The sequence below is a fragment of the Seriola lalandi genome, unplaced genomic scaffold, assembly GCF_002814215.2.
Source record: "Seriola lalandi dorsalis isolate HSWRI2012SDOR001 ecotype SW California unplaced genomic scaffold, Sedor1 jcf7180002054972, whole genome shotgun sequence".
Lineage (NCBI taxonomy): Eukaryota > Metazoa > Chordata > Actinopteri > Carangiformes > Carangidae > Seriola > Seriola lalandi.
In genome coordinates, this window is record NW_019525660.1 from 3,296,678 (window position 1) to 3,306,321 (window position 9,644).

Consider the following 9,644-nt stretch of genomic DNA (forward strand, 5'->3'; position numbering starts at 1 on the left):
AAAAAAGTATATTCTCAGTGTAAATGTCACTGCTTTTGTAGGTACCAGAATATCTCCATCATGTCAACAAGCGCTTGGAGGAGGAGGCTGACAGAGTCATCACATATCTAGACCAGAGCACACAGTGAGTGTGAGACTGTAGTATTCAGTTTTCAATTTCACAATGACAGAGATTCATCTGTAACCTGAGTATTTTTCCCTCTCAGAAAACCACTCATTGCTACGGTGGAGAAGCAGTTGCTGGGTGAACATCTCAGTGCAACTCTGCAGAAAGGTACACAACAGTAAACACTTTCTATAAATGTATACATGTGTGGCATTACAGCAGTAAATAAATGTCTTCTAAGATACGTTACATATTCAGCCATGTCTGTCTGACTACATACTGGGACTTGAAAGTATAAAAAAGCAGCTGGTTCTGACCTCTGACTTTCTGTTGTTGCAATCTTCCAGGGCTGACTCACCTGCTGGATGAGAACAGAATTCAAGATCTATCTCTTCTCTATCAGCTCTTCAGTCGAGTGCGAGGTGGTGTTCAGGTCCTCCTGCAACACTGGATAGAGTACATAAAGGTATGACAGCATTAACAGTGATGAAAGACTGAACATAATGAAGGGTGAAGGTGTGGAGCTCTCAGGATTCGTTGATAACCGTTTTCCATTGTTTTTCAATGTCTTGAAAATGAACATCTAGGCTTTTGGAAGCACAATCGTAATCAATCCAGAAAAAGACAAAACAATGGTGCAGGAGTTGCTGGACTTCAAAGATAAGGTGGATCACATCATCGACATCTGCTTCATGAAGAACGAGAAGTTTGTCAATGCCATGAAAGAGGCTTTCGAAACATTCATCAACAAACGGCCAAATAAACCTGCAGAGCTTATTGGTTAGTATCTTAGCCTTTTCCCCATTTCTGACTAAAATAAGAATATAATCATAATCTTCAAGAAATGACATGCACTATAAATCTGCTTCTGCTTACAGCAAAACACGTGGATTCAAAGTTAAGGGCAGGAAACAAAGAGGCAACAGATGAAGAACTGGAGAAGATGCTGGATAAGATCATGATTATCTTTAGATTCATCTATGGTAACATTTACTGACACATTTGTTTCAGTTGAGTTATTTTTCCCCTCTGTGGATGTTGTTAATGTAATCGTGTATTGTCACTGTAGGAAAAGATGTTTTTGAGGCCTTTTACAAAAAGGATCTGGCCAAGAGGTTGCTGGTTGGAAAAAGCGCTTCTGTTGATGCTGAAAAATCGATGTTGTCAAAGCTGAAACATGGTTAGTTTTTCAATATACACAAACACACGAAATGTGAAATAAATAACAAAGTGGGAATCATGACTCTGAACCTACATTGACGGGTGAACTTTTGGTTTTTCCTCAGAATGTGGAGCAGCGTTCACCAGCAAACTGGAGGGGATGTTCAAGGATATGGAGCTTTCTAAAGACATCATGGTGCAATTCAAACAGGTAATCTCTAAGAATATCAACATGGAGATGAATAATCTGCTAATTATTTTCTTGATTAATTGCTTAATTGTCGTCTTGTCTTATCAGATGAACTGTGCAAAAATAGATTATCACAATGAAGAAGTAAGAATAAGGGGTTGTTTGGCATTTTTGCTGAAAGAGTGACTTTAACATTTAATTGATTATGTAAATTGTTGGTAATTATTTTTCAATGTGTCCACACAATCAATTAATCAGTGGTTTCAGCTGTACCTCCAAGCACACATACTCTACTGTTTATCTGACAATCGTCACAGTTATTCACCCCTTATTAACTTTTCATACTTGATATAACCCTTTCATATGATATTATAAACCACTGCAGTGTTTTGGCGTCTAATAAGTCTTCACTTATTTGTGTTCCTGTAGTATATGCAGTGCCAAAACATTCCTGGCAACATTGAGTTGACTGTCAACATCCTCACTATGGGTTACTGGCCAACCTATGTCCCGATGGAAGTGCACCTGCCTCCTGAGGTTGGTGCTGAGCAAATATTGAAATTTTCGGAGCATGCTGTTTTTATACCCTGCCATGCAATAAATGTACTGAGTGGTGCTTCGTAACGCCTCTGTTATCTTTGTCCAGATGGTGCGACTGCAAGAGATCTTCAAGACCTTCTACCTGGGCAAACACAGTGGCAGGAAGCTGCAGTGGCAATCAACACTAGGGCATTGTGTGTTAAAAGCTGAATTTAAGGAGGTGAGTAACTAATTTCTAAGAATGCTCAGTTGTATTTTGCTCACTAAGTGAATGAGCGAATGATAAGTGTTCTCTTTGATTTTTCTCCCTCAAGGGCAAGAAGGAGCTGCAGGTGTCACTTTTCCAAACACTTGTGCTACTGATGTTTAATGAAGGAGAAGAGTTCACCCTGGAGGAGATCAAACTGGCAACAGGAATAGGTTTGTGTCATCACACATCACATCAGAGTTTGGTTGATAGCACTTTGATTTTTGATGAAGAAATAAGGGCTGAAGTATTCGTCATTCAGCACCACTGATCTAAAACACTATTTGTGTCTGCTGGTTCACAGAGGACAGTGAACTGCGCCGGACGCTGCAGTCACTTGCTTGTGGAAAAGCACGAGTCCTTACTAAAATCCCAAAAAGCAAAGATGTGGAGGATGGGGACAAGTTTTCCTGCAATGATGACTTCAAACACAAGCTCTTCAGGATCAAAATAAACCAGATCCAGATGAAAGAAACGGTACAGCTGTTGCCTTACAGTAGTTTCCCCAATTTCAATATTGTCAGAATATTGGGAAATTATTTCAACTTGCATCTTTTCCTTCAGGTGGAGGAGCAAGCCAGTACCACAGAAAGGGTCTTTCAGGATCGTCAGTATCAGATTGATGCTGCCATTGTGCGGATCATGAAGATGAGGAAGACTCTGAGCCATAATCTCTTGATGTCTGAGGTGTACAACCAGCTCAAGTTCCCCGTCAAGGTGATACGTACACCCTTGAATCTTTTTCTGGGATTGCCTTTTGCCTTTTTATTATATAGCAACAGTAGAGGGATGACAGCAAATGAGCAGAGAGAGATTAAATGGTCTGTTCCTTAAACACCCAGGCCACAAGAAAAATCCACAATCTTTGAGCCTAATTTATGAGAAATGTTGCATTGATTTTATGTGGAAGTGAAGCCAGTGTTTTAAATCTCAAGTTTCAACCTCAACTTTTTTTCTATATCCACTTTGTCCTGTGCAGGGTCACAGGGCTTATTTGTTATTGTTAATTGAAAACTAGCTGTTTCAGTTTCAAAAGTTATGAATTTGCACCATTTGCCAAATTAACTTTTGTATCATGCAAATTATTGGAAATTAAGAAACATCTGAGGATCAAATACTGGATTTTACAGACCAATATCAATATTTGATATCCTATAGTGATTTATCTGCCAATGTTCTTTTTTTTTTTAAATGTAACATAGACATATTCTTTTGATAAGTCTCCCTTAAATTTGTGTTTTTTAAATAATTGTGACCACAAACTTTTTACAGTTAAAAAATGAACTTTTCAGTGCTCCCTGGTGGACAAGCAGCGAATTGGGGACACTGTTTCTAAATGTATATCTTTGAAATTTCTATAGTGCTATTACTTGTTCAGCCGACAAATGCACCCATTGTTTATAAAGTACATCTATAAAGGTTTTTTTATTTATATATATATATATAAATTAAAGTAATCTGAAACTTAATTTAGTTTAATTCTCTTAGGGCTTCTTTTTGATCTACAAGTGTACAGGCTGTCATGGGTGTTATTTTACAGAAGCAACCCCCCTGCATATAAGCTACAGGTCCCATTATCTGACAGTACTGTTAGAGTTAAATTAAGAGTTGATTTAAGACATTTTTGCCAGCTAAGATCAAAACTAGCTTGTACAAAAGGGATCTTTATGGAAAGTGCTATGGCTAACATGAATCTGCTTTTCATTGTGATGTGTGCGTCACAACTCAAGAGAATAAAATTAACCAAAAATGTTGGCCTGTACCTCATGTGTATACTTCTGCCTCCTCTTCTCTTCCAGCCTGCTGACTTGAAGAAGAGGATAGAGTCTCTTATTGACAGGGACTATATGGAACGTGACAAGGAGAACTCCAACCAGTACAACTATGTGGCTTAACGAAAGAAAAAACGACAGAGAAAAAGAGATGCAGATAGTCCAGTCAGGCTGAAAGCTGCTCTGAGTGATCGGTCTCTAAAATATTTTGCTCCAGTGGATGTTAACCATTATCATCTTCAACCTAGCGACCGACAAGTGAATGGATACTGCTCCACAGGATTTTTGTCAGGGGTCTTGTGATCCTGTGGACTGCATGCCCATTGAAAAGAGAATATTGTCCATATTTCTCAATGCCTCTGAGAGAGTTGGGCTACCGTGGACAGACAAAGAAGACACTCAGATGTTGTTCCGTTTGCTCTTTTTTTTTTTTTCTTTCTTTTTTTTTTTTTTTTTTAAATGGAGAGGAAAAATATTTATTTTCAAACTTAGATTCTTCTTTGTCCATAGTTTGAATCAATATGCTCTTTCTTATCAAGTCACTTTTTTTCTTTTTGTTCACTCAGTATCCCAAGCAAATGCTGACACACCTAACAATGCTCTAAATGTACCACACTTTGGAGAAAAAAAAAGGATCAAAAAAATTAAACTGATTCTTGTTTCTTCAGCCAGTGTCAAATGTGGGACTATCAGACTAACATACATATTAGAAAATTGACAATTGGACTATATTTGTGTCAAATGTGTGATCCTGCGGCAGAGTTTAACATTTTTTAAGGCCATGCAGCCATTTGACAAAGCTGTGATCATGAATAATGAATACAAAAGGCATTCAAAGCAGTTTGTGCCAAAAAAGGAGCACTTCTTTTGTTATAGGGTGTATTTAAGCTGCTAAAACAGTTCAGTTGTACAAGTATATGCATTTAAGTTTCTCATTTGTTCTTTATTTGTACTTGTTTGTACATACTTCACAAAAGTGACATGATCCCATCTGACAGTCGACTGCTTTTTTGTTTTTTGTTAACCCTTAGAAAGTATACTAAAAGCACAACGCCATCAGAGCCCATTTCCCCATCTTCACTGGTGTCATACCACATACATACACTATATTTTTTAAAGTCTCCCAGTGGGGCTTGCAGGCCTTTGCTGATAAGTGGGAGTGGATCGCCTCAAAACATGAGGGAAAAATATGATTGATTAGACATGCCCTTGTTTGTATGAGTCTGTTAGATTTATTGCTTCAGATTAAAAACAACTGTTTCAATCAGATTTTCTTTTATTAATCATTGTTTTCTAAAAAACATCATTGTCTTCGAATGAAGACCGCCCATTAGTAAGCATTTTTTTTAAACTGAAACCATTAAACATTTACATTCTTGCCAGCATTAAAACCATACAGTACAATAATTAACTCTGTAAAAGGGGGGAGAGAGAATTAAAGATAGACTGTAGTCCACACCTCTTCGTGGTTTTGACACTGGTCCCTGTCATCTGACTTACATTTCCTGGTACAGTCGGCGGCGGCTCTGCTACAGCTCAAACACCGCTAACTGAGCGTCCCTGTCGGGCATTTTTCACCTTCTCTCTGGTAACTGACACTCCAAACTACCTGGCGACCATGTCCCGATATGCTGCATTTGTCTTGTTCCTTGCCTGTGGGATCGGTATGTATCATCACATTAATTAATCTACGAATCAACTGCGAAAAGTGATTTAAAAAATAAAAAATGGCAGTCCGTTTCTGCGAAGTGACGCGATTAAACTTATGGGACTCTACGGGCCTGGTGCTGCTGGGCTCTGGCTAAATGCTGCTGAATAGAGATTTAAAGAGCATCTAATTTTAGTCACTGGTCTTCAATTTTGATGTGCATAAAGCAGCTCTGTTGTGTCTGAATTTACTTTACAGGCCTTAAAAAGCACCATCAGCTGTTCGTTAAAGGAGGAGCAGTCCAGTCGTGATGTTGTGCTAATGTAGCTTAGCTTGATTGCTAATTGTTTCCTACGTCAACAAGATAAAACTGGCACAGCCAAACGGTCTTGTGTAGCTCAAAAAGCCGTATTCATCTATCTAACTACTATTTATCCTTTCATACCACCGTATGACAACCACACTATACACTAAAAATAACTGTCAATTTAGCTTGAATGTTAAAACTGCTGTAATTTCATATTGTGTTGGTCAGTTAGCTAACTTAGCTGTTAGCGTAACCGATTGAGTAGCACTTGTTTTGAAAGCTTAAGTTCGAGTTAATGATAAAATATTAAACTCCCTGAGTCGTTTAACGATAGCCACACAGACTTTATTTAAGATTAAAACCCCATCGTGTTTAAAACCTCGTTCTCACATCATTAAAAGCCTTATGTCAACTGGCTGAAATAGTTAGCATTAGCAAGATAGCATTGGCAGCCGTCTTAGGTTTACAGTAAGTTAGCACGTGACAGTACAGCTAGAACGAATTACCTTCGAGCTTGCGTTATGTGATTTAGCAAATTAGCCAACCTAACTGACTTTAAATGCACAAAAAGTACATAGAAAGATTAATAGATTATGACTATAAACAGCCCTCACTATAAACCATATCACTTGCCAAATTAACGTTTTAAATGATGAATTAACTGGAGATTCTTCTGTTTATATAAGCTACTGTTACATGTAGTTATTTGCTGCGCTGTTGTTAACTAGTTTTGTTCATATATGTTATAGTTTGCTCGAAATGCGGTAGTTCTTCTGAGAGAGTTCATCTTCTAGCAGACAAATACACAGAGTGCGTACTCATGCATGTGAGAATCCTGGTCTTGGTACTGACGAGAGTTTTGCACATATGAACAACCAGGTTATTGTGGCATTGAATACCTTATGTACGATTCTTAATGTTCTCTGTTGTTGCAGAACATAGTGGCGTGTATGTATCCCAAATATGATCAATGCAGGATACTCAAAACCAGGACACTAATGTGCATGGAAACATACTTAATATTACACCATATTCTGTGACCGAATCATGGGAATTTCAGCTATGTTGCAACTGCAAATGTTTTTACCATGCAGCCTGGGAATGAAATGCTAAAATAGTTTACTTCTAAGTGATCAGGAGAAATAGTTGTTTCAGCTCTAATGTGTAATTGCATACAAAACTCCAAAAACTACACTACTGTGTATGTCACAGTTTGTCACATTATACCTGTGCAAAATCCCAGAACATTAATGGCTCAGGATGAATATCTCTTTAAAATCCTCTTGGCTGCTATCAAGAAAGCCATCACATCAAAATGGCTGCAGCCAAACCCTCCAACTAAGGACAACTGGACTGCAGCTGTCAACAAAATAAACTGTATGGAGAAACTGGCCTTTATCTCAAGTACTACTACTGCGATATTATCAATGCTTGAAAAAATGGACTATATCTTCAAGATATAACAGGACACACATTACATTTATCACTGACAAACTCTTTTTTTTTAAAGTATAATGTTGCAAATGTCAACATCTCTTTTTAACTGAGAATGTTAATAAAAAATGTTGCAGTGCACCAGAACCTGTGATCACTTTCCGTGAGACCTGAGGAATACAGTATTTTTATAGCTAGGTCATCACTCGTGAGTTTTAGTTCATTTCATGTGCGTTATATGTTTTATGTTACCTGGGGTTGTGGCAGACAGTTGCTGAGTTGACGACAATCCATGCTGTCAAAACCATATTCTTAATCTGAATGGACTTTGGCCTCTCTGCTGTCACATTGTATAGTGTTTGTCTGTTTAAGTTGTCCACTTCAGTCAACCTGAGGTCATGCAGTCCTTATATATATATATATAGGAAATGGCTCATAAATGCACTTGTATGACAGGTAAACTAGGCTATCTTCAGCCTTAAAGTAGTTGTATGGGATATTTCACAGAGTGAAATTGGCTGCTGTTCACTTATTTACAGTAGTTACCTAAAATCAAGGTCTTGTGCCAACATTTGTAGCATTTGGAAAATGGGAAATTCACTGTTCCAAGTAGTATTTTGGTACGTTTGTTGTGAAGATGAAACAATGGCAGCTGGAGGATTGTGATTCTGCTTTACCGATCATTTACCTAAAAATGTGAGTTATTAGTCTCATATTGGACCAGACAGACTTCTTATGAACTGTCCATGATTTTCTATTTATTAAATCCCAAATGAACTTTTATTAGTAATAATGATATGGTTTAGAAAAAAAATATGTAATTTTTCTTTGTGTTTCAGCCTTCCAGGTGTCACATGGCGTTGAGGTGAATGTCACAGACTCAAAGGACAAGTTATGCCTCTATGCTAATCTGATGGTCAACTTCTCAGTCTCGTACGAAACAAAGGGCAATGAGGTGAGTGTCTGGTCTTGGGCCCACTGACCACCAGATGTTCTTCTATAACCAACTGTTTTGGGTATCTTTACATTAGCCTACACTGCATCCTTCTGAAATTGAGGTAAAGCAAAGCAGCTTCGCTCTCCTCAGGCCACCTCAACAAGCGCGACTGTCAGACAACTCTTGTGGAAACAAATGTCAACATGGAAAGGGGAAATAAGGGGTGTCATGACAAAGCAAATTGATTCTTGCTATTCAGCATTTCAGTTAGTTTTCCTGTTGCATATCCTGCAATTGTTATGTCCTGTGTTGTTCTGATGAAAGCAGCTCACAGAAATATTTGTAATTTTGAGAATTTTCTGACTTTCTGTAAGAATAATTATTTTTGTCAAGCACTACAGGGGAACAATTAAAATACTTTAGTACAAGTTACTTGCTTGGAGGCAAGTATTTTTTCACAAATTAAAATTATGCTAAGCATCAATGTGTCTGTTACAGGCACTAAAAGGTTTTTTCCTTGTAATCTGTCGAGTCTGCTCTTAAACAATTAAACATTAAACTTATATATACATGTTGAATAAATTTACACTCTGCTCTCATTTCAGAATAAAACAGTCAAGATGGAACTTCCCAATGATGTCACAAAAAGTGCAAGTAAATGTGACAACATAAGCTCATTGCTGAAGCTTGACTTCGGAGACGGGCACTCCTTCAGCGTGAACTTCAGCATGAGTGGAAAAATGTACCAGGCAGACTTCATCACAGTTTCCTTCAATCTCAGCGACTCATCTCAGTTCCCTGATTCTCTATCAAATGGTACCTTCTGCACTTCACAGTGCCTACAAAAAAAATATGCACATGGATGAAGGGCATTGCACTGATGCTGATGTGTGTTTGAATCTCTTTTAGAAACTGTATCTGTGACCGTGAAACCTCAGATTACAAATGTGGGCGTGGATACCTGCTACTCATGCAAGAGTGAAGACGTGATCCGGGCTGATTTTGTTAATATGACACTGTGGAACGTGCTCATACAAGCTTTTGTCAGTAACGGCAGCAAGAGTGAAAAGAGTAAGTGTACATGCAGCAACACACCTCATCCTGGCTGTAATATTTCTCTTCTGGTTTATATGGATGATCTCTTCTGTCTGTTTTCTCCCTGTGTAGTCACCTCTTGTAAAGCTGATACACCCACGACCCCTGTTCCCCCCACCACTCACGCCACCAGTACAACCACTGCAGCTCCTGTCACAAACTCTACTTCCACTGCCCCGCCTCCCACCACCACCCCGACCCCCACCC

At 38.4% G+C, this 9,644-nt stretch overlaps 2 protein-coding genes across 3 annotated transcripts in view; both read left to right on the top strand.

Moving 5' to 3' along the window:
* Positions 1 to 5,285, top strand: part of cul4b (cullin 4B) — a 10,997-nt gene extending 5,712 nt beyond the window's left edge. Inside the window, exons 8-20 of the mRNA XM_023398074.2 lie at positions 42 to 124; positions 207 to 274; positions 454 to 572; positions 694 to 886; positions 985 to 1,089; positions 1,176 to 1,286; positions 1,393 to 1,478; positions 1,887 to 1,994; positions 2,104 to 2,217; positions 2,312 to 2,417; positions 2,549 to 2,721; positions 2,809 to 2,961; positions 4,044 to 5,285. Coding sequence (XP_023253842.1) covers positions 42 to 124; positions 207 to 274; positions 454 to 572; positions 694 to 886; positions 985 to 1,089; positions 1,176 to 1,286; positions 1,393 to 1,478; positions 1,887 to 1,994; positions 2,104 to 2,217; positions 2,312 to 2,417; positions 2,549 to 2,721; positions 2,809 to 2,961; positions 4,044 to 4,139 — 1,515 coding nt within the window. The 3' untranslated portion in view covers positions 4,140 to 5,285. The remainder of the gene's footprint in view (positions 1 to 41; positions 125 to 206; positions 275 to 453; positions 573 to 693; positions 887 to 984; positions 1,090 to 1,175; positions 1,287 to 1,392; positions 1,479 to 1,886; positions 1,995 to 2,103; positions 2,218 to 2,311; positions 2,418 to 2,548; positions 2,722 to 2,808; positions 2,962 to 4,043) is intronic.
* A 228-nt stretch (positions 5,286 to 5,513) lies between these two features.
* The window catches only part of lamp2 (lysosomal-associated membrane protein 2), a 10,276-nt gene continuing 6,145 nt past the window's right edge, over positions 5,514 to 9,644 (top strand). For both annotated transcript variants that reach the window (XM_087171718.1, XM_087171719.1), the window contains exons 1-5: positions 5,514 to 5,680; positions 8,245 to 8,360; positions 8,948 to 9,158; positions 9,252 to 9,413; positions 9,510 to 9,644. The exon at positions 9,510 to 9,644 is cut by the window's right edge and continues 122 nt beyond it. In XM_087171718.1, coding sequence (XP_087027844.1) covers positions 5,635 to 5,680; positions 8,245 to 8,360; positions 8,948 to 9,158; positions 9,252 to 9,413; positions 9,510 to 9,644 — 670 coding nt within the window. In that variant the 5' untranslated portion in view covers positions 5,514 to 5,634. The remainder of the gene's footprint in view (positions 5,681 to 8,244; positions 8,361 to 8,947; positions 9,159 to 9,251; positions 9,414 to 9,509) is intronic.